The sequence below is a fragment of the Corvus kubaryi genome, unplaced genomic scaffold, assembly GCF_017639235.1.
Source record: "Corvus kubaryi isolate FWS band 111438036 unplaced genomic scaffold, C.kubaryi_AGA036_p1.0 65266, whole genome shotgun sequence".
Classification (NCBI taxonomy): Eukaryota; Metazoa; Chordata; class Aves; order Passeriformes; family Corvidae; genus Corvus; species Corvus kubaryi.
In genome coordinates this window covers 17633-42201 of record NW_024581875.1, presented here as the reverse complement: position 1 = coordinate 42201, position 24569 = coordinate 17633, and the positions used below count along the sequence as shown (strand labels likewise).

The window sequence follows — 24569 nt, the reverse complement described above, 5'->3', positions numbered from 1 at the left end:
GCCTTTTTCTGATTTTTGTTGGTGTTTATTTTGAAACCTACACTTCCAGAGCTGTGTCCTTTCACTGGCTGCTTTTTGTTAATGCTGGAATTCCTAAGTGGATTGGCCAGGAACTCCCAACAGCTCTAGCTTTCTCTTGCCTTACTCCTGCTATCCTTCATCACACCAACAGTTTCTTTCCTTTATTCTCTGTCTGGCTGTGCAGTTCATATAAAAGCCTGACAAGTGTGAGATGAGGGATTTTGTCACTTAGTTGCCCCAGAGAAAAACGATGCAGCACTGATCCAGCTTGGTAGCCCGCAAAGATGAGCCATAGATCAGTTATCCTACTGAGGACTCAAATTAGAAATTCAAATTCAGTTTATTGAAGTTTGTGTGGGGACAGAAACAAATTAATGAAGTGACAGAAGCAGTAATAAAACAAAGTTAACAGTCACCTTCTAAGAACTCTAGTGCAGGCAGACCTGCAACAATGCAGAGAATTAAAAGCTGCAATACTGCCTTGGGCTTCAGAGCTGTATCTCCTTAGTTGCACAAACGAGTTCAAAATGAGATACAGAGTAGTAAAATACTGACAGACACGTCCACTTTAAAATAGAAATGACGACAACACAAGAGAGAGAACAAAAGTGGCAACTAGCAGTTCCAGTTATTTAAAACATATATAAGAATATTCTATGGAGGAAAAATCACTGCCTCCAGAACTACCGGCTCTGGAAGGACCAACCTGTGAATAAGGCCACTGCTTTAACTCTCACAAAACTGAAGTATAAAAGTAATAACATGTAGAACATGAATACAAAGCATAGCTCAAAAAACAAGTAACTTGGTTTTTGTATTAGCAACAGATGCACATTCAGCTAGTTACAGCAAGATAAAGGCATTAAGTCACCACTTGCTATTTCCTGTAGCACTGTTAATCTCAATAACCCAGGGCACCAAAAATAAGTCAGTTTGGCTTTTATTTAAATTCCTGTGTTGGCAATGCTTTCATTTAAAATACATGTGTTACCTGCTCTAGGTCCTTTGATTTTTCTTTGAAGCTTTTGCAGGGGGCACATCAGATGTCTTGGGCACAACACACCAAACTGAACCAGTCCTCTACTTCCCAAACAGCAGCTGATGGGTCTGGAGAGGCTTTGGGAGGTCACCTTGTCCAAGCCCCTGCTCAGGCAGGGAGGGCCCCCACAGTGGGTGCCCTGTTCCTGTCCCTGGACAGGTGGGGTGCAGCACGAGTGCTCTGCAGCCCCTCTGCTCAGCTCCATGCTAATTAGCAGCCTGCACTAATAGGTACCCTTAAAGGGAGAGACCAGCTGCCTAGAACAGCCTCGCCTCTTGAGTTGTTAATTACCTTCCAACCTGCTGAGAAACAAACCTGTTCCTCCGCTAGTGGAAGCACAGCTTCATCCTTTAAGTACTGCACACTGCATATCCTGCAGCCACTGCTCTGGATAAACTGTAACTTCTTCACCCTCCTGTGCCTTACCCCTAATTACAAACCCACTTCATTAGCAAAGCCTGTAGAAGCTTTTAGCTATTCAAATTAACAGTTAAATAAATGCCCCGGTTCATAATGCACGAGAAAACTGAGTTCCATTCCACCTGTTACAACCTAAATGGGGTCTGTATTATGGCAAAAGTTAGGAGTGACCAGATCCCAGCCTCGGCAGACTAAGCACAGTTAACAAAAACATACTTCAATTCCTTTTGCACTCTTTAAGAGTAGGTTCTCATTTTGTCTTATGACTCCAGTCTGCAGAGGCTTTAGTCTTGATTATACACCTTGGGTTGCAAGCTTAGCATATGCCAATGCAGCTTGAAGGTGGTGTCCTAAGAAATGCTTTTTATGAGAGAGATTGTGTGAAACATCCTACACAAGATTAAGCCTTAGGAAAACTGCAGAAATGAAATGCAGGTAACATTTTGCGCTTTTGCTCTCTCAAAGTGCCATGCCCAGAAAAACTAAAAGCACAACAAACTTCAGCAGCACAGGGATTTGGTGGGGCATGTAGCTGTAGAGTGTTTTGCAGACAAAAATTGAAGGTGTAAGCTTTCTGAACAGAACCTCTGCAAAAGAACCAGCTTTTCTTTGAAGCCTCCTGTGTACAGTCAACTGTTTTAAATGTTTAACTAATTCCTTTAAACAATGAATGCACGTTTCTCCTATCACTGTCATTGAGGAGCTCACATTCCCATCCTGCTCTTCCTCCACTCTGGCACGGAATCTTGCTAATTAAACAAAGATATGCACGTAAGGAGGCTACTCAGGCTGCTGCTGTTGATACTCCCATTAGCTAAAATTGCTACTGCACCTTCAGGTTGAGAAACCAAGGAAGTGAAGTGTGTCCCCAAGGCATTGACTACAGCACAGGATGTGTGAAGCGAATCGGCCGTGCTAATGACGCAGGGAAAACTCAGCCAAAGCTCAGAGCTGAATGTGTGTACACATCTGCAAGGAGAAAAGGAAACCTCCATGACACAGGCCGAGCCCTAGTTCCCAAGTCTTTGCTCTCCACAGAGCGTGACCACGTTCTGCCCCAATCACACCTGATTCCCATCTTAGGATTCAACTACTCAGGGTGGGCAGTGGGAGGGATGACTTTAACTTGTTTCTTTTTCTGAAGCACACCCTGCAAGGATGGCACTGCTCTGTTCACAGGAAGTACCTCACCAGCACTGGCAGGGCAGCACTTCCAAATTGCACTCCTGCTCCGGGCCCTCCCCACACAGACCCCACAGGAAGCACTACTGTGATCCTCCTTCCTTCCCATCTTCCCTCCACCTGCAAGGCACACACAAGAAGCTTTGCTCTCCTGTTCTTCACCCCCCTCCCTGCAGACAAGTGGAAAAAACAACTGCTGGCAATCCCAGTCTAACTCTGGATCCCCAGCTTTTCCTATCCATGTGAGGAGATGTGTTCTCAAGTGCTTGCTTAGGTGTCTGAGGTATGTCTGAAGGGGGGGAAAAAAGGGGAAAAGCAAGTTCTCACTCAACCCCCTGCTCCAGGCTGTTTCATGATACGTACCACAGTATCAATGTCTGCTGGGTCCACCATCCGAGACACCTCATCAAACTCCTCGGGAGACATGGGGAGCAGGTTTTCTGGAGACTGGAGCCTGGAAGGGTGGCTGAGGGAGAAGAGCAGGGGTTCAGCATCACTGAAGGAATGAGGCACAACTGGGCTACCCTGTCTGGCTCCAAGGCCCAAAGGGCCACTAAGGAGGCCTCTTGTGAAGAAGAGCCTGGCTCTAAATGAAAACTCAGGCTATTCAGGGGTGCACATCCTAACCAAAGAAGTCCAACAAGTCTTTGAGAACGTGCTTTTCAGGAAATTACTTGCCAGTACAACTACCTGCAAGTTTATAGGGTTTATACCTAAAAATGGTGTTTTGAACACAGCACTGCATTAATGTGTTGTGATCAGATTCTCAAAGAGGAAAGACTTGACAGGGGCACCTACAGGTTAAATACTCTGAAGAAGCACGAACTACAGCTAAAAACTTACGATCGGTTCTTAAAAATCCAGCATTTTTGTGGGAACTTACACTTCAGATACAGAGATTAACTCAGTCTTGATGTAGCCGTTTCCCTTGGGACCATCCAAATCCATTGGCTCTGGTGCTTCAAGGAGAAAAAAAAGCTTGTGGAGTTTTTTTTCAGCAATTTTATGTCACATTTTCATCTTTATTATACCAAAAATATAGCCTATGACCCAGATAATGTGCAAGTCTCTCTGTCGTGCAGTTTACAGCACTATGGTTAATTTATTCCATTTTTAGTCAGTTTTCCCTTTCCTCCTATAAAAGATGGCAAAGAAACCCCTCCCCTAACCAGGCACGGTCGGGGCTGCTAGTGGGAACCTACATTTCTGAAACAGCTCATGGGCTCACATGACAGCTGAGTTGGAGGGCCAGTGACAATTAGGGGTTTCAGTTTTTTGATCTGATTAGATCTCATGTTGTGCCTCTTTGTTAACCTCTAAACATGGGACAGGCTGCCAAGACATTGAGGCCAACTGCTCCCCTTCTTTGCACGCCACAGAAATGGTACAGTGCCCCAGTAGTTCAGGAACAACCAGACAAGCTAAAAGACACAAGCCCCTCACAGCACTCACCCTCCTTAGGCCTGGAGTAGTATTTGCCAAAGGCGTTGTCTTTGGGTATGTTCGGGTACAGGAATCGCAGCGGGTTCTCAGGAATGTTTTCAGCTGCCATCACTTTGTAATTGCGGATGATATCAGGGAAAGTCACAGCAGAGAGCTCCTTCTTGGTGTAGGGTTCTACTGAGTGGAACTGGAGCTCTGCAGAGGAGAGAAGCAGCAACTCTTAAAGGTGGTTTCAAGGTTTTTTCTGAAAGAGTCCAGAAAAGCTGCAGCTACTTCCCCAAATTCAGAGTCCACATGAGCAAAAGGCTTGCCTGAATGACACCTACATTGCTGCAGTAAATATTTCACGCCTGTCAAAGGGAGCATAATTGTTCTGTGGGGTAGGGAGGCACGGGGGATTAAAGCACACAGTGATGGTTCTTGGCGTGCTTTGTATTCAGAATGACTGGTGTGGCTTGTCCATGGAAATTAGCTGCAGTATTTCATTAAGTGCAGTATTTCATTAACTAATTCAGGTTTTGCTGCCTTTTTAACCTTCTTCCAAATTATGTAATTCAGACTCTGCTGCCTATTAGGAAGTTTGATCCAAATACACCACTTGAGGCTTTTATGAATCATCAAGAGACACAGATAAGCCTTCCTGAATGCTCCAAATACTATCAACCTTTTACTTAACTTTTGGATGTCTCAGGTAGCAAAGGGAAGAAGTCAGACAAGTACATTCAGCAGTTTCTCTTCCACCTGCTGCCCTGATTTGGGCTCATCAAAGTGTCAACAGCTGCCCCATGCTGGCAGGGGGGGCTGTGTAATTAGTGTGGTAAGGGGAGAGCCCTGACTGGGTACAAGGGAGGTTATAACTTTCTGCAGCTGTGATGGCTCCAAGCTTCCTCAAGATGAGAAACGAGTCCAGCTCACTCTTTCAAAGAAGCAAGCTCTTCATTGATCCTTTTGAACAACGGGAGGAAGGAGAACTGCTTAGAAAATGAAGTATGTAATTTACCTAGGCAGAATGTGGGAAGGCAAGAACAAAAGCTCCATTTGGGTTTGGAAAGAGATGCAGGTGTGTGTGTACTAAAGGCTGGGAGAGAGCTGAAGGAGGCATGGAAGACAGTCCAGGCAGTTTTTCCTACCCAACTTCCAGCACAGAAGCAGAACCTGGGAAGTGCTAGCTGAAACCTTGACCAATTCATTGTGTGGTTTGAGTTACCCCAAGTATGGTGTGTCCCTGCTACTGCTTGTGCCCCCCTGCTGCAGGGGTGTTGTGCTGGTCCTCAGGGTGGAGGAGAAGGGCATAAAGACTTCTCGTTCTGATGCAAGTACATGAACAAAGGTTCTCTGCTGCTGACTTACCATTCTGAGATCCCTCTACCCAAGTAAAGGTGATTGCTCCCTCCCTGCTGCTTTCACTGAATCTCAGTAAAAATGTTCCTGGGCTCTGGTCCTTCAGTAGAGCACGTTCTCTCTCTTTGCTGATGAAACCCATGATGCAGCTGTAATGTTGAAAAGAAAGAGCTGAGTTACTCCTCAACATAAAACCTAAGCTGTGCTGGGCTAGCTAGGAAAACTAAAAAGCTTTCCTCACTTAAAAAAGATGAGTACTGCTGAAAGCTTCATGAAGGCTTTGTCCCGTGAACAGCTGGCAGCAGGACTGACTGACTGGCTGCAGTCAGGTGGTGATTCATGCCCCTTGGCTGCCATGAATCACCACAGCTTCCCTCAGCACTCTCACTTTCGCCTGGGGGCTTATACAAATATCTTTCTGAACTTGGAACAAAAGAGATTGTCCATTTTGCTGTCAAAGCTGGGCTGTGCAAGCAGAACTGAAGTTGCATGTGTGTAACAAGGTCAGATCCCAGCTAGCAGTTAGCTTTAGCTTCAAAAGAATGCTAAGGAACAGTTGTTTCTCCTTTTTGGCTGATGAAACAAACTTTGCTAGCTGCCAGATTACACTCTTAGAGGTGTGGGGTTTGCTTTGGTCCCTGTGCATGTTTTCTAGAGGAGCTGTTAAGCTTGTGTGACTGATTCACTATGCTCAACAGATGCTATTACATGGACAAGGAGGCTGGTGTGGTAATTATAAGAGATTGATTGATTTGGACAGGTACTGGGGAGGGAGCTGTTCAAGTCAGTACTAGGGTATAACCCTGGCCAAGCCCCACCTGTTTGGTTTTGGTTGCTTTGTTGGTTGATATTTTGCTTTTGATAGGGTTTTTTTTTTTGTTTTTTCAAAGGTCAGAACTTCTCTGCTTCTTATTCCTCAAAATACTCCATCAATAATGAACTTTTGAGTACTATGACTGTCCTTGTGTGCATTAAGTTAGGGAAAGAGGGTTTTGCACAAAAAAACACTAAATAATCATAATTTTGCTTAGAATTTCAGATGCTGTAAACTGCCCTGTTTTACGGGGTTTGGGGGTTTGATTGGTGAGTTTTGTGTTTTGGTTTAAATACCATGCTTTAGGTAACAAATGCATTCAGCAGTCAATATCCTGTGTATAAGGAAGTCTTTTGCCTTCCTATCTCTCAAGTATGAAGAAAGGCAAGTGTTCTTGAGGCTGTATTACCCTTTTGTATACAAGGGGAGTCTCTGCTATTCAAGCCTGTACCAAATCCACATGTAATCCCAATCCCAGAACTGACACTCTGCTTCAGTAATGGTGGCAAATATTCCCACTGCACTGCAGCCCCCTCATCAAAGAAATGGGGAGGTTTGGGGCAGTGAAACAAGGCTTTGAAGAACTCTCCTGGACCTGGGGGGGTAAAAATGTGAAGCCCACTGCTGAATGTAGCAAGACAAAGCAATCCTGCTGCTGTAGATCCTGCAGAACTGTGGGATACTCCACTGTCAGTGTGCTGTTTGACGAGGTTTCATAATGTGGCTGAAGCTAAAAGGCAGGATTGTGACTTTGGATAAGCCTAGTTTGGGCAGAATTACTTCTGAAATCGGAAATCCCAGAATGAAAAGTTTACTAAACCAGTATTAAAGGGCAAATGGAACTGTGTTCCCATCTGGCAGAGTCCCTCTACTTAGTAATAGTCTTAAAATAAGTGAAGACTGCTGGGTTCTGGGCCTGTGCAGGCACAGGCATTCCAAGTCTGGCTGCTGCCACCTCCAGGCAGCTCACACTAACTCTCTTTGGGCAGGCAGTTTGGTTTTTTTAAAATCATATCACTATGACTTGTACGTCCTTGTGCTTCAGTTTTTCTTGGCTGTGTTCTAGGATGTGGAAAGAACTGACTTACAGTGGGAGCAGAGGCAAAACAAAATATAATCTAACATTCAAAGCCCTGCTCTGTGACTTAAATGGGACAACTCAGTCACCTGACGTTCCTGCTTCTAGCAGTTGCCACACCAGAGGTTTCCTCAATACTACAATCCACTTGCTTCAGATTCTTCTGGTTTCAAGTTCCACTCTCTGCACAACCAACCACCCAGCAGCTGAGGGTGCAACTGCTGGCCTGAAAGTGAGGTCTGAGGCAATGACCACATCTTTAACTTCACTCAGGTCTTACCCATCATTCCAGAGACACAGGAGATGTTTCTTAATAAGCTCCAGGATTCCCTCTATCCACAGCCAAAAGGGGAAATTTTTATCATTTATGTTTTCCTGAAATTCAGAATATGGAAAGGCAGGGATGGGAGTAGGGAAAACAGGGATAATGAGACATGAGTTTCATTAAGCAGAGAGGAAAGCAAGGTTTCAACCCTGCCACTGTCTACTTGTTCTTGTGTTTTTCTTTTCTTTTCTCCCACCCTCCCTATATTCTCTTATGACTCTTTTTCTGTCTCTCCAGGACAGGAACTATTGGTAATGAAGCATGTACTGAATCTTAAGGCAAGAGGAGAATGAGAAAAATGCCTGTCTGAGCCTCCAGTACCCACAAATATGTGATCCATCACCTCTCACATGCAGTAACACTGGTCTAAGAGCAGAAAAAAGGACCTTGTTCCCTGCCTGGGTGCTATCCTTACTGAGTTGTTGGACATGCAAACCCATTCCATTGGGGTTTTTAACTGGGCTGGCTAGCAGAAGATTTAGAGACACTTTCTGTTGAGACTTGGATCTCAATTTCTCATGAGACATCCACATTGATGAATTTCAGTGCTTGTAGGTCACCAGAGCCTTGCTCTTCCCCTGGAGTCTGCTCCTGGTTGCTGTGATCGCCTACTTATCTGTATCAGTTTAGGGTCTAAAGCTAAAGAAAATATGAAGAGCCCTCCTGTCTTGCTGCAGCCAGGGCTGTGAAATTGCATGGTGTGGCTCTCTGTCATCATACTGACCCTCTCGGCCACCCCGTGTTAATCCTCACCCTAATCCATTTGCTCCTGGCCTGGGAAATGTCCTTCACTAAGATACAGAAGAATTGTTCATCTTGCTGATTGTTTTGTTTACGTTTTCTGTAATAGTCAAAATGGAGAACTATTCTATTAATAGCAGCTGCATTAATAATAATGAAGGTGCTGTGTTTGAAAGATACATTTTTTTTTCCTATGGAGTTTACATGGATCAAAAGCAGTCTCAAAATCATCTACTCCTTGCCATTGCAAGCTCTTTTGCCTCCTTCTGCTGCTACTTTAACCTTGCCACCAAAGCCTCCCATAACTATGTAAGGTCTAGAATAATGAGAGGATCCTACTGAGAAAGAAGGCACCCTGGGGGGAAAAACAAACAAAAAAAGCCCAAACAAAATCCACAGTAAAGTAAGATGAGACCCCCTCTTCCATCTCAGCTTTTAAAACTGAGCTCATACCTTGCAGAATCTTGTCCAAGGAATAAGGCCATCCTGAGATCCTCCGTTTGTTGGCCCTGAACACAATACATTTTACTTCAGTCATGTTCCATAAGTTACTTAGTAAGGCTAGAAGTACTTAGAAAACCAAGTTCTGAGTTATTATTTGGAATTCAACTGTTGAACTACGAAAGAAAAGGAAGGGCAGGCTGCTGTGCTTTCACAGCTAGTGCAGGGGAGGGTGCAAAGTTCCCTCTGGGAGGTTTTACGATAACCAGATCTGTGTGAGCAGCCCTTGCGTAATGGGAGCCAATCCATCCTGACACTTCCTGTGCTGCGCTGCACCAAACACTTGCCAGCTTCAAAATGCTTCCAGGAAGGAGGCTGAATCCTTGCATAGTTCTTGCCTGCACAAGAAGACTGCAGCCCACAAGCTCCTCTGCAGGGGCTCAGCAGACCCTGCAGTATCTCTCTAAGATTAAGCACTTTACTACCTTGATTCTGGTGACCTGCAGGCTTTTGCCCCAGAAACTCTTGACTCCCAGGTCTACCCCAAACACAGACTCATCTTACTCCTGTTGCAACTGTTTCCCCCAGCCTTGTTTTTATGTCCACAGTGTTTCATAACCATATCCAAACCACAAAGAAAAGTCCTGTGCTGTGACTACAGTAGCTGGAGCTTTGCAGACCCTGACTGTAGTCAGAGCCAAATTCTTTCCATTAATGATCATGCTATGGCTTCCAATAAATATGCTTTTCTCCGTCATTTTTCTGAAAATGAACTGGGTTAGGGAGCTTGTTACTGATACTGCTTGGTGTTAAGAGATCAAGATTCTGTCAATTTTCACATTGCAAAACCAGCTACAACCAGGTTGTAGCCTGGCACTCTGCTAGTTCTGTCTCCTCCTTGCATTGAGCAATCCTGAATCTACAGTGTTCAGCAACCAGGATTTTTTCAGCTGTGTGATATTTTTATCTACAGAGGTAAGATGTAAGGAGCAAGCCTACCATTACCAGAGCTCGACAAAATTCCTGTAGTTCTGACATGCACATTTGCCATAGATATATATCACTGGTCTCCTTGTGTTGGTTAATTAAACAAACAACAACAAAAAAATCATTCTCCTTGTAGAATTTTGAAAAGTAATCTATTAAAAATTAGCAGCTTTTTGTCAGATCTTATGTCTTGGGGGAATTAGAGAGTGGAATGCTGTACTTGCCACCTAGACACACTAAACTCAAATACCTTTTAAATATAACTTTTTCCTGAAACTTAAGGTCGGTGAAATATACTGAATCAACAGTATTTTTCATCTAGAGTCTACTGTGCAAAATCAGTAGCAGTGGCAAGTGCCCTGCCTATTCAGGCAAACTGCAAGGAGTTTGTTTCCAAACCCCATGGCTGATGAGGCTTTTACTAAGGACACTCATGTGGGAGATAATTCTATTTGATATCGTTTAGCAGTTCCATAGTGTTTGCATGTTGACATTACAACTGTGTTTATGCAGAGTGAATCCCCACTGCAGCTCAGGGCATGCACGAAGTTAAAATAAATGGAGGTGGATTTAAAAACAAAACCCAAAAGATGCCAAGAAACATCCACTTCAAAGACTGACTAAACACGAGTGTTACTTCAAAAGGCAGAATTAGGCCCAACTGGTGTTGCTCTAATGCATAGAACTCCCAAGTTAGAATGGCAGATTTTTTTAATGACATGATCTCATTTACAAACTCTGCCATACTGAAAAGCGGAAAATACTTAATTGCTACAAAGTTGTATTGTAGAAGGGGAAAAGGTGTGAGAGGAAATGAAAACTTAAAATAGGTTGCAGGAAAAGATGCAGAATTAGCTTCAACTGAAACAGGCCATCTGTGATGAAAGCAGACCATACCAAGAAGCTTCTCTCCCAGCATGCTCAGCTGATCTGCATTAAGTCCTCTCTTTGTTACAGAAGAAAACTGCCAACTCAGAACTTCAGAAAGCTTAGACCACTTTGCACAAGGCGGATTCAGAAAGAAGGACAAGTTCTAGAATGAAACAGAAAAATACAAGCTACATAATACAAGTAAACATTCATTTTGGAATGCCACTTGAACTTATAAAAGTGTATTGTTGCCAAAACAAACTCCAGATTTAAGAATGGATGTCAGCTTGAGAAGAAGCTCTGCAGAAGCAGGCAGCTATTCTTCCAGGCACTCTTTACTAGGAAAAGCAATCTCTGGGGCTCTGGGTATGTCTTCTCCCAGTGGGCAGAATTGCTGGATTACTCAATGCACCATAATTGAGTTCTTGATTGTTCATTTGTCATAGTGTATATCCTGAATACATCCTCCCCTAATCTGGGTTTCAAACATTGCTCTGTTTAGGTCAGGGAAGTTGCTGCCCCTCTCTACCCCTGAAACTCATTAAGAGTCATCTGCAGAGCTAAAATGCAGCAGCCACTTGCATACAATGCTTGAAAATTACATATAGTACCTGATAAAATATTTTTTTCCTGCAAATACCTTGGGATCAGTAGACAGCATGTTGAACCACAAGATAGAAGCCCATCCACTGGGAAGCTGGCTCACATTTGAGATCACAACAATGGGAAGGGATGTGGTCTGAAAGGGGCACAAAAGGAAACATATCAGGTTACCCTGCACTGCTGCCACAATCCTCCTTGAAATTATTCACAAACCCATTTCCATTCTAATTCCCTGCTTGCACAGTCTTGACTTTTTCAATAGAGGTTGGTATGTAGGGGAGAAAATATCAGTATGATGAAATACTAGAAAGAACTTGGGTAATTTTTATCTAATAAAGACTTTAATGTCAGTTATGACAGCACTAATAGTGACAGTAGAGTTCATAGCACACTGCTTCTGAAATAAATGTAAACTGATAACCAACCCTGTGGTTTAAGCCCTCTAGGTATCAGACACTTTTGCAAAGCGCATCTATTCTTATTTACCCAGAGATCTGACAGCATTCTCTCTCTGTCTCTATACACAGTTGTGAAGTGTCATTCCCATACTTTGAAATAACTGAAAGTGCTTGATATCCCAGTACTTAAAAAAAAGAAAAAAAGAAAACAAAAGAGAGGAAAAAAAAGTTAAGATTGTCAGCATGAGTGACACACAGGAATTGAGGTCCGTCTGTTTCATCTAAGACATACCTCTAGGTCTATTACCAAACCAGGCTGGCACAGCTGCGTCTCAAAACTCAGAGAGTGAAGCTCTTCTGTTACAATGAGAGGACCCTTCAAAAAAAATAAAGGAAAACTTTTCAGGGACCGAAAACTCCTAGGGTGAAGTAGTGGGGCTTTATTATGGGGAAAACCCTTTTTTGCCCACAGTCGTGCTCTAGACCTCAGTAAGAGCTTACAGATCAAAGTCAAGTGACAGTGCTGACTTCCTAGAACTGCCTCTCCAGGCATGTGTTTTTTGGTTTTTTTGTGGCTACTACCACCTATAAGCCACAGAAAAATCAGTGCTTGCCAGGAAGTCCTGTTAAAGGTAGATGCCAGTGTGGGAGAGTCCCTCACTGCCATTCTGGCTGTAGTTCTCCTTGCAGACTGTTCCTAAATGGATCCCTTTGTAGAAACACTGAACTCCTCTCCTATGATCTCTCATCCCATGTGTGTCTTCATGGGTCTGATCAGAGAGCACTGTCTTAAATGAATGCCTTGTTAGTATTATGCTAAAACTTGACAAAGAAAAGGTTAGTGCTGCTTACCTCATTTGTTCTGCTCCCTGCATTTTTCTGTTCTTTCAGTTGCTGCAAACGAACAAAAACCTCTGTCACTCGTTTATGTCAGCCACAAATGGAAGTGGTAGAGGAGGTTTGCATGCTCCACTTGCTCAACTGTATGCAAACTTGCTGCACTAGTGCCTGATTCTATTTGGCTCTAAGCTGTGGGAGCCAAAGGATTAAACTGTAGGTAACTACTACGCCTTTATAAACTGTTCATCTGTGAAAAAAGATATTGCACAGTTATGATGCAATGCCTTTATGTAAGAGGCCTTTTAAGAACAGAAGCAGTATGAAATCAGAATCAGATGGAATACTGGTTTATCAAAGAACCCCTCTGAATAGGATGGTAAACTCTAAGCAGTCTCAGTTGTGGTCAATGAAGAGAGAGTTCCATGTTCCCTGGTCCTGGACTTGCATTTTTCCTTTCCTGTGGTAGGAAGGAACCAATCTGTTCCCTCACAATGTGCAGATCAGAAGTGTGGTACAGTCTGCTGAAGGCACTGACTTCCTTGCAGCTGCCCACTCCTTGACAATTTTCATCTTCCAGACTCAGAGCTCTTTGAACTATTCCAAGCTTCCCTACCTGTGGGCCTTCCTCTGAAAGGCCCAAACCAGCCTTTCTAGGCTTTTTTAACTTCCTCCTACAAAGAACCCATTGCAGCAAAATCTGTATAGCAGAAAATAGCCTTGCTTGCATTCCTGTCCCTATTTCAGTGACAAGCAATCATATTTTGATTGAAACAGGCCAAATATTTCAAAAAGGAAAGCACAAAGAAAAATGAGATAATCACAGTTCCTCTTTACACAAAAGTAAATAATGACTTCAATAACAAAAGCCATTTGTTTCCTTCCTACCACACTCTACCAACAAAATTAAGTGGCTGTATCAGTAAAAGAAAGAAAAAACCAACCCCCTACCAAGTGCCTGAATTCTGCTGCTAGACTTCCATTGGTAGATTCTTCCATGTTCATTACTTTTGTGTTTGTTCCCAAAATATTAAATTTCCTGAACCTACACAAAGAGAGAGAGAAAATGTAATTAAATCTCAACTTTGTTGAAAGAACCTAATAAATATACAAAACTCTGATGCCACCTACCCTTTGACTGAGTTCTTCTCAGTTACATCTCTGTCAAGAAAAAAAAAAAGACAAAATAAGAATCTTTTAAAGATTCTGCCAGAGACAGAGAAAATGTGCATTTTTTAGTAGCTGACAGAGCTGACTGAGAACTGGTAAAATGCTTTTGTGAAATTCTTGTGCAAAAGATGAGGCAATTGGTTCAAGCAGTCAAAATAAATGCTGTGCTACACAGCCTGTGTTTTACTGAGGCTTAATATTGCTATGGGGGCTTTATAATCAAAGCAAGTACTTTCTTTTACTCTATCTATTTTTTTCTCTTGTGCTGAGGAAAAAAGAATATAGTTCTGCTACTCTAAATCTGCTTTAAAACTTGTTGAATAAATTGCTGCATCACTTGAATTGGTTTTCCCAGCACTTGGGATTCTACTGAGTTGCATTCTGTCTAGCGCACTTCTCAAAGCCTCACCTCCCACAACCACATAAGAACTTTTTTTTTACTTTTTCCCTATTCTGTGCAAGTTTCTGGACCCTAAAGCCATTTCAAGTGAACAAAATTACTTGGCTGAGAAGACAAAAACCCACTTGCTTTCTTGAAAGCACAGTCCCTGTCATTATTTTGGATAGCCTGTCATATTTCTTTCCATGCCCTTGAAGTATGGAACTGCTTACAAAATACAGAAGGTTGGTATTAAACTGTTTCAACTGCTGTGATTTTTCCTCTGATTGAGAACACGTCCTATGTTACAGGTAGGCAGATTATACCCCTAACTCAAAGGCTGCTTTAGGATAACCGTATTTCTTACTAGACACTACCCAAAAAGTAAGGTATTCTAGAGACATGACTGAATTATGTGACTGGAAAGGGTGGAGTTCAATTCGACACTGTCACCTTGTGCTAATCCAGGTGAAACAACCCAGCAGAGCTGTGGCTGTTCCCCAGGTGCTGCCCTGTGCCTGATTTAGCAGTAGTGAGCTCTCCTCAGAGGAGATGACGGTGAGAAGCTGAAGCCATCTGCACTTTGTGACATGTCTCTGGTGTCAGAGATTTAGAACAAGGGAATGGATAAGAAAAAGGGAAGGATGTACTTGCTGTCACAGAGAACCAGCCTGCTGCTGGCCTAGTCAACACTTACAATGTGACTGCTCTTTGGTTTCTGAACGTGGGGACTGTTTACCTTTACATAAGATGGATGAAATAAGTGCAACATACTTATCAAATAAAACTTTCACTTTCAAGTTGTAGTTCAGTTCCTGCAGTTTCACCAGCAATCTGGAAAGAGAAGTATTTTTTTTTTATGTCAGCAATTGAAAAAGATGGGTTCTCTTCTATTGTGTTGCTTACCACAGATATTTAAGGAGCATGCTTGGGGCCACGTGCAGGCTCCAAGCTTGCTCTGTACCAGACAGCATTTAGAGATGAAACTAAATGGGCAAATGAGTTACTCTTTGGCATGACAAAGTGCTCTGCATGTGTTTTCTTGCTGTTTGGTTGTGTTTGTTACACACTCAGTACACCCCACTTCTGGTAAAGGGTAAAAGCTGAATGTGAGTTAAACTCTGCCAGAAGAAAGCCCCTGCCCATGGCACTTCCCTCCTCCTGGCCTCAGCTCCTGGGCTACAGGACAGGCTGTGCAATCCCCCTGGCTGTGGAAAGCCAGTGACAGGAAAGCCTTACCACAAAACAGGAATAGGGAAAGGGGAAAACATACCTCAGCTTCACAGTAAACTGTACTCCTGTCTTCAGGACTAGTGGCCTCTGAGGATGTGTTGGCATGCAAGGCTGCCTCTCCACCACAAAGGAGCTATGGGAAGAACAGATTAAAGGCACTGTGGTTTATCTGTGCTGTCCTTAAATAAGAAACCACATAAAAAGTGAACTTTAAAAGAATGCTGATTTACCAGTAATACTACACACTTTATTCACTCAGTTTCTATCTACACAGAGGTGTGTGCATCAGTTCCTTTCAATTGTTTCAATGGGGCTAGAAATAGTGATTTTTAAAGTGCTGGCTTTTCTGCAATACATTGACAGCTTGAGGAGGGAGATTGCTTCATCAGACTTCCCTAAAATCAAACAGCAAGGAAACACTGTGCTGTAATTAGCACAGTGCAAGTGAAGAGTGTTGCTTTGTTTGCCATTCCCAGGACTTCCTGAATTCTTACAGTGACAGTGCTGTGTAAAAACAGGTGCCCAAGGGATGGATACACTAGCAGGGGATTTGATGAGGGCCAGCTAACCCAATGAAACAAAACTTCTGGGGCTAACTGGTTCTGATACACCCCAAATTTTTATATACTGTGTGTGTACAGAATAGGACTCTGATCTTACGTGAGGCAACTACAAGCTACAGTACCTTGCATCATAGAGGTGGTACAGAGGCAGGGCTGGCCTCCCTGTGCTGGAGGCAAAGATGATGTGTCCAGTGACAAAGGATTGGAGAATCTAGTGTGTATCTATCTTGGGCACAGCTTGATGCAGATTGTTTCTTGCCTCTCTTCACCTGAACTCTGCAGCGTTGAAGCTTGAAGCAAGAAGTGGACTAACAGACTGGGAGTTTGACTCTGTAATCAATGTGTACTGCAGCAAAGCATCTGCTAACTTCAATAATGACTGATCACAAACCCTTTCCACAGGCCTGAACCTGTGGAAATCCTAGATAGAGTAAATCTCAAAAACAGTAATTCAGTTTAATATTTGTGACAAACTTAGGAAAACCTTGGAAAATGAAAAGTTACTACGCAAGAAATACTGAGGGAACAGTAGGGAAGGTGCTCTTCATCTATTTATTCATGTAACACCAAAAGATCCTTCTGGTCTGTTACCTTTGGATGAGTTGTTTGAAAAGAGTGTGCGTTAGGTCCTGCAGAAATTGTTTATTTTTTGTGATGGGATCAGGGTCGTAGGTAAACTTCTGTTCCAGTTCCTCAAGCTTCTTAAGCTGCTGACGAACTTGCTGTAGACTTTCAGCAACAGTGGTGAACCTAAAATTGACACGATCTTGTTACTTTTAGCATGTTTTTGTATTTTTCTAATGCAGAGGCACCAGCCAGGTGACTGTCCCCGAGGATGTGGCAGAGCTTGGAGAACATTTCATGCTCACTAGAAATATAGTTAGGTAATAAAATTAATGTAGTTATAGTAAGACAGAATGAAAATGGATAATATAAATCATCAGTATATTTCCTAGATGTGGTGTTCCTTCATAACCTGGCTCAAACGCAGCCTTACAAAAGACTTACCAGTTCTGCAGCTGGTCGAGGCAGGCATTGGGTGGCCCACCAATGCATGCTGTCTGTTGCCTGTGCTTCCACTCCACCAGCTCATCATTAATAAGGGCAGTCTGTGTGTGCTCTGTGCTGTGCAGCAGCTGTACTATCTTATTCACCACCTCCTACACAGAACATGAGATTACCCTGTTTATTAAAAATACATCATACAGGAGAACTAAGTACTGTTTTAGCTAGTGCTCATCTGTCTTGCAAAACTCTGCAAAGACCCCAGTTCAACTGACATATTAAAAAAAACTTTTCTACTGCTATTTTATGTCAATTCAATGAAAATGAACATGTGCTTAAAATGAAGAGCTGCTGACTTCTGAAAGAAAACTTGAGCACTACCTTTCTCTTGAGGTCCAGGTTTAAGAACATCTGCTGGAGACTCAGCTGTTCTTTCTTGTACTCCTCCTGAGACATATTACTGGACTCGTGTTCTGTAAAATAAGTCCAAATTGTGAACGGGAGGCTGCAGGAGTGCTGAAGGACGGGTGGGGAATATGCTGGGGGGAAAGTGGACAAATACAAAAAGCAAGATTGTAGCTCAGTGCTTCCCTAAGTACCTTCTGAACGTGTCCCTGTTCTGAGGGACAGTCAGCTCTGCCCAGCTGTGGTGGAAACTAAAGCCTTTTCTAGAACAAAGAATTCGACATCAGAGACAGATCTGTATAATGAAACCAGTGTGGACTCCGTGTGTTTCCCTTGGTGCACAAGAGCCTACAAAACCTAAAGCTAGTCTGGCATTTGTGAAATACAAGACGGCAAAGGGAAGCCTAAACATCCCTAATTAAGTGTATGGCTGAATGGCCACAGAGCCTACAGGGCTTGCTACTTCTACTGGCAAAGGGCTGCAAAGGACAAAGGAATGCTGTGTTAACAGGGAGGCTCTCTTACTTGGAACTAAAGACAGATGCAGAAATTTAGGTTTCAGTGCGAAACAGAGTTAATAAAGGAGGGACATTACCAGTAAGTTTGGCCGTGTATCATTAGGCTCAGTGTCTTGACATAAAGAGCAGTTTACTCTGACAAACTACATGCAATAGGGGATGTCCTTGAAAAATTACTTACCTCTATTCTGCAGGGTTTTACATTTGAAGTCATACTCATCTTGCATATCCTCTAATGCCTTGATGTCCTGCTCCACATCCTGTAATGCATGAGTGAGGGTGGCCACAATTACTTAATATTTTCAAGTAATGCAAGACTACTACATCTGATGAGGAACTGCCTGGTACTAGCCCTTGACAGACATGAAGCCCAGTTTTGTTACACTGCTTTTTCCTGGAACTCCCTAACAGGAAATATTCCTAAATTTCATCACCTATTCATCGTTCCTACTTCTCAGCTAGCTGAAATCTATTAAAGTGTGGAAGTGCCTTTGTGGTCAAGCCATGTAAGTTCACAGAATTTAGAAGAACCTATGCTACAGTGGAAAAACTTAGCACACAGCATTTTAAACTTTCAAATTCTTAAGTACTGCTTGGAGAAAAGCTTTCTGTTGTGACTGTATTTATTAAGACAAACATTTGTATGCTAAAAAAAAAAAATCTTCTAGTCAACAACAAATTGGTCAGTTACAATTTAAGAGGTTTTTTTCCTCAGTTGCTAGTATTTCAGACAGGTAAAATGCTTTTGTTGCTAAAATTTAGGCACAAGGTACTTTCTGTCTTCAGACAATCCCTGGTTATAGACTTGAAAGCCCCTACTTTACTTTTATTTGTCACTTTATCAAGTCTAATGTACTACTGAAAGCTTTTCAACATCTGTGAATCAACAAACACTACTATGAAAAGTTATATTATACTTACTGTAACACTGCTTTTTATAGCCTTAACTTTGGCATCAAGCTCCTTCTGTTTGTCCAGCATCCCAATCACAGTGTTCTGTACATTCCCTACTTCCATCTGAGGGAAGAAGCAGTACAAGTCAAAACAGAGTGACCCATACTTTTTTCATTAATGTAAATTAGTGGCTTTTGTTGACAAACAACCTGAGGAAGCATGGCTCTGATAAACCATACTAAAATTTTGTAGTATAAGAAAATCAAGTTCAGGTAAATTTGAAAGAAACAAACAAAGTATTTATTTTGGTAAACTGCCAAAGGTTCCCCATCATGGATTTAAGTCAGTGGTGGAAGTGATGGCCAAGCTGGATTGGGCATCAAGCAACCCAGTCTAGTGGAAGGTAGATGATCTCTAAAGTCCCTCTCAATCCAAACCATTCTGTAATTCCCTTTCCCTTTTCAATGACCCCAATTTATTGCACACTGGAAAGGCAGCAGCAAGTGCTTTATGTCACGTGCCAGCACTGAACAGCTGTGCTGCAGCTACAGGGGCTCTGTCAGAGTCACACTCTGAGAGCAGCTGCTTTGGACACTGTTGCAAAGGGCCCCTTGTTGAAAGCCCGTGCCCAAGTGCTCTTCCCACACTGCACATTCAAAGCCCTGCTGTAAACTGAGGTATTTCAGCACCGGGAATTAACATGCTTGGTCAGTCATCACTTTATTTCTACATAAATGGATTACAGCTATCTATACATTTTTGCACACCTTTCCCAACTGCAGAATTTTTACTGCAAAACAGTTATTTCAAAGGAAAAAAAAAAAAAGGTGAGAAGCTGGAGAACAGGTGACGAAGGAGAAACTATGGCTTTACCTATAATTCAGAGGAAAGAAAAGGGCTTCATTAAAAAAACCACCCCAAAACCCCACCAAAATTAGAAAGAAATACTTGGAGACAACTGGGAAGGAGAATGATGCATCATTTTCCCAGAGTAAGTCCAGAGAAGCATGCTCAGCTGCTTAACAGAGAGTAAACTGGGGAGTAAAATGCAGAAGAACAAACCTAAAATCTTTCTGGATATGTAAGTTAAGCACTAATTATTAAAACAAAATCCAATTAGCATATCAGGCTACATCGTACTACAGAAGCATTAAAACAACCAGCATAGCTTTTACATCATTCAAGGAATAAAAATTATTTCCTGGCCGTTTATTCTCCAAATGCTTCATTCATGAGAAAAAAGCCATGCTGTCCAGCTGGTACATATCAGCGCTCACTCATCTGTTTTTTAAGGAACTTCTTATTGTGCAGAGAGGGAACAGCCTGTTTCCCCTGACAGTCTTCATCCACTTCCCTTATCCCAAATAATAGGAAAGGGGAGATACAACTGCAGCAGACATTTCAACACTGTTACCTCATTCGACGCCTGGGCACTGTTCAGTATTTTCCTCTCTTCTTTCAGACAGTTGTAGATGATCATTGCCATGTGTATCGGGTCTTCTTGGAAGTTATCCTAGCATTAGAGACACAGTCTATTGTTAAAGTTCATACACATCATTTCTTGTCCTTCAGTAACTTTCAGATTAGCAAAAAATAGGGAATTACCAGTGTGTGAGCCTCAGGGAACACACTGGTCATAGCCTGCTAAAGGATTACAAGCTGTGACAGCCACAACCAGCTCCAAGAACGAGTTTCTATTGTAGTTCATTGGCATACAAAGAGACAGAATTGGCACAAAACAACAGGAAAGGGTCAAACATTACTGGGAGATGTGGGATAATACCCTACAGTCCTAGAGAGAGCTCATCCCTTATGAGCCATCCTCCCACACCTTGGTATGGCTGCTGGTTTAACACACAGTCCAGGCTGGATGCAAATTCAACGTTATTGTTTTACCTGCATACAAACTGGAAATGTGCTACAGACTGAGTACTGCCCTGCTCAGGATGGTGCTACCCTGGGGGGTTTTCTTTTTCCTGTAGTTCTCAAACTGTAGCTGTTCTGATAATTAAACTGTAACTTTCTAACCATAGCAAATCAAAACAAAAATGGAGCAACACTTGAATTCTGGCTTTTAAATCAGGATTCTCACACATCCTCTACGAAAACCCCTCATGGCAGGGTAGTTGCTTGGAGGCATCCAACTGCACTGAAGCAAATCAAGCAAATGTATATATATAGAACCCAGGCGTACCTGAAGATTACGTTTGCTTTTCCTTATGTTGTGCTGCAGCAAAAAATTGTTTTCTATCAAGAATCTGCTGAACTGATCATCAAGCTGTGACAGCAGGTCATGGAATAACAGCGTAGCAAATGAGACATTGCTGGCGGCATGTTCCCTAGAATAATTTAAAGCATGCTTGGGTTAAATACACTTCCAACACAAGATCCAAGAAATACATACAGGTGTACTTGATTTTTAATCCCCAACTCCAGTTGTAGAATATGCAAGTAGTGAGAATTAGCTTCAAATGCAAGCCAATTTCATTCTCTTAACTTTGACTTTACTTTCCTCGATAAAGAAATGTTGTTTCTCTATTCTTTTTGCCACATTCTCTTCAAATTCATTTACTCATGCCATGCACGTCAGGAACCTAAAAGTGACCCTGATGCACGTGCATGTTGTACCACTCTCCAAAGAGAAGACACTCCACAGAAACTTTCGCAGAAGTTCAGTCTTTGAAGAGTGAGAGACTGAGCTACAAAGGCAGTAACTAATTGGTCTTAAAACAGCCACCACTGAGAGCAATATGAGCAAGGACACTTACTCCAGGTATCAGGCCCCTCTAGAAAGCCCTGAAGAGGGGCAGGAACACATGCTGTAGTATCCACATAGCTACCGAAGCATCCTACCAGCAAAGGTTCACCTAGTAGCTTGCTTCCCCAGCATTCTCCTGCTGCCTGTAACTGCATGTCTGAGGGCATTGCTTATCACATGACCCAAAGCCTAATAAACTTATGTGCTTACCAGTCCTGGTTTTCCAGCCACTGTGCCAGGTACTGCCTGATCTCCATAGGAAAGCTGTCATCATATAGCTGGTGAACTTGCTCCAAAAACTTGGAATCAAGTTGCTGCAGCTGATACCACTGAGTCATCCTGAGGAAGGGGTGAAAAAACAGCCAGTGTAAATGTTTAAGGAGTATTTGGACTGAACGAGTGAAAAACAACTAATTTAAAGTTTTCATGAACATTGACAAAATCGGAACATGTGCTGATTTTGGCTGGGATAAAGTTTATTTTGTTCACAGTAGCTAGCATGGGGCTGCGTTTTGGATTTGTGCAGGAAACAGTGTTGGTAATATAGGGATGTTTTTGTTACAGCTGAGCAGGGCTTACACAGCATCAAGGCCCTTTCTGCTCCTCATCCCACCCCACCAGTGAGGGGGCTGAGGGTGCACAGGGAGTTGGGAGGGGCACTGGGCAGCTGACCCCAACTGACCAAAGGGATATTCCAGACCATGTGGCATCAAGCTCAGCACACAGAGCTGGGGGAAGGAGAAGGAGGAAAGGGGGAAATTTTGCATGATGGGGTTTGTCTTCCCAAGTCACTGTTAGGCATCATGGAGCCTGGCTTTCCCAGGATGGCTGAACACCTGCCTTTTGCTTTGCTTGTGCACATGGCTTTTGCTTCACCTGTTAAACTGTCTTTATCTCAACCCACAATGCTCCTCACTTTTACCCTTCTGATTCTCTCCCCATCCCACCACATAGGGAGGAGGGGAAAGTGAGCGAGTGGCTGTGTGGTGCTTTCTTTTTTTTCTCCTTTTCCTCTGAACCCCTTTTCATGGCACTTAGGGTACTGCTAGTGTTACTGCTCTCTTGCTTAGCAGGGATATGGGAATGAGGACCTGTGTGTTTGATACCTGTACCCTGCATAATTGAGGTCCTGAACGTGGAGTATTGCCTTTTGTTTGTGCGGATGTATTCCCCATCACCCCCTGCCAGAGCGTGCATGAAAAATCAAAGAGCCCTCTAAGTGCCCATTTTCAGTTGCTTTGTGTCCACACTTGCCTGCTCTGAAAATGGACTAGATCTCAAGTCACTTTAAATGTCGAAGTACTGGAAAGATGTTTTGTCTATGTGTTTTAGTTCTCATGATCATCTTTTCAAGCTAAATTCAAGTAACCTTTCCAGCAGATACAGGATGCTTAAATGAACTAATATTGTACAGAATAGCTTCTCTCAGTCCTAACACTTTTGTGACAGAGTGGCTTTATGGTCTCTGGCAGCAGATCAGTTAGCCTTCCAGGCTGCAGGTTATCACCTTGTAGTGGAAATGGCACGTAAAGATACATCCAAGGAACAGTTCAGGCCGAGAATACAGGTGGTGAGATGCAAATCCACTCACACCACTCTTTTTTACTGACTGCCTATAAGACCTGTCCAAAAGACCAGGACAGCATCAGGGTGAAGGACTATTTTCTATGCTCCTTCCTGCCAAATCCTTTAGTGTTTGTATGCCAGTGCCCCTGGCATGTGCTATGTGTGAGAAACAAAGTAGTTAAAAATGTTGTTTAAAGTGAGGGTTTTGAGGCTTTTCATGCGTGTGCTTTTCAGATTACAGGTAATACAGCATTTGAATGTGCTCTAGCAATCCCAAAAAATGAGACTCCATGACCTCCCTGGGTAGCCTGTGCCAGTCCTCTGCTACCCTCAATGTAAAGAAGTTCTTTCTCATGTTGAACTTGTGTTTTAGTTTGTGGCCATTGCTCCCCATCCTGTTGCTGGGCACCACTGAGAAGAGTCTGGCACCATCCTCTTGGCACCTGCCTTTGAGATATTTATATGTAATGATGAGATCCCCTCTCAGCCTTCTCTTCTCCAGACTAAACAGGCCCAGCTCCCGCAGTCTCTCCTTGTAAGAGAGATCCCTCATCATCTTTGTGGCCTCCGCTGCACCCTCTCCAGTAGCTCCTCTTGTTTTTGTACTGAGGAGCCCAGACCTGGACACAGCACTCCAGATGTGCCTCACTAGGGCCGAGTAGAGGTGGCTGATCACCTCTGTCAACCTGCTGGCCACCTGATGCACCCCAGGACTCCTTCCTGGCCCCTCTCTACCTCATTTTCTGCCATTCCCGGGGGATCGCGGCCGATCCACGCGGCGGGGTTCGGGAGTAAAGGACCCGGCAGCCGTCCCTACCCTCGGCCGGCTCCCTGCCCGCGTTCCCCTCGCTGCCGGCCGGCTCAGCCCCGCGGCTGGGAGCACCGCACCTGTTCAGCAGAGGCTGCCCAGCGATGCTGGAGGCACAGGATCAGCGTCAGCGCCGTGCCGGGGACAAGGGTCCGCTTCGGGCGCTCCGGCGCTCCCGGGCAGGGCAGGTCTGGAGATGCTGATGGACGGAGAGTGAAAGCTGTGGACAAGGAGCCAAGAGTCGGACTTGGGAGCAGATGCAACAGATGACAGAAGAGCAGGGGTGTCCCTGCAAGGAATGAAGACCGCTAGAAGATATCTCCCGCTGCCCCAGGTGCAAAGACACTAAAGCACAAAGCTCGGTGTTCCGCGGGCAGGGACAGTCTGAGGAAGCGACAGTTTTAGTTACACCGGGCATTCACCCCGCCGGCCCCCGAGCTGCAGGCAGTGCCCGGCAGTACCCCGCCGTGCCGCTCCCGGCGCCATCCCCCCGGCCCCTCAGGCCCGCGCCCCTCACCTCGGGTCCGGCTCGGCAGTGCCGCGCTGCCGGCTGCGCTCGGGGAGCCGCGCGGCCAAGTGCGCATGCGCGGGGGCGGCGCGGGGGCGTTCCCGGAGCGGGAGCGTCACGTGACTTCTGGGAAAAGCAGCGGGCCAGCGAAAGCGAAAGCGGCGCGGTGCCGTGAGGGCGGGGGCTGCTGGCCCAGCTGCGGCTTTTGGCTCGGGCACTCCA

The 24569-nt window shown here is 43.9% G+C and overlaps 1 protein-coding gene across 1 annotated transcript; it reads right to left on the bottom strand.

The window, feature by feature from the left end:
* Nucleotides 1-630: 630 nt before the first annotated feature.
* On the bottom strand, nucleotides 631-24458 carry LOC121673167 (signal transducer and activator of transcription 1-alpha/beta-like). The gene is made up of 25 exons (XM_042046255.1): nucleotides 24357-24458; nucleotides 23920-24059; nucleotides 21676-21804; nucleotides 20902-21046; nucleotides 20122-20220; nucleotides 18735-18830; nucleotides 17995-18073; nucleotides 17272-17363; nucleotides 16894-17045; nucleotides 16477-16635; nucleotides 15363-15455; nucleotides 14864-14923; nucleotides 13672-13701; nucleotides 13492-13585; nucleotides 12556-12597; nucleotides 11996-12079; nucleotides 11343-11441; nucleotides 10730-10865; nucleotides 8858-8913; nucleotides 7619-7713; nucleotides 5456-5595; nucleotides 4115-4300; nucleotides 3546-3621; nucleotides 3026-3128; nucleotides 631-2449 (listed from the first exon to the last, which is right to left on the bottom strand). The coding sequence occupies exons 3-25, from the start codon at nucleotides 21801-21803 to the stop codon at nucleotides 2426-2428; spliced, it is 2268 nt and encodes a 755-aa protein (XP_041902189.1). The 5' UTR covers nucleotide 21804; nucleotides 23920-24059; nucleotides 24357-24458; the 3' UTR covers nucleotides 631-2425.
* Nucleotides 24459-24569: the final 111 nt, after the last annotated feature.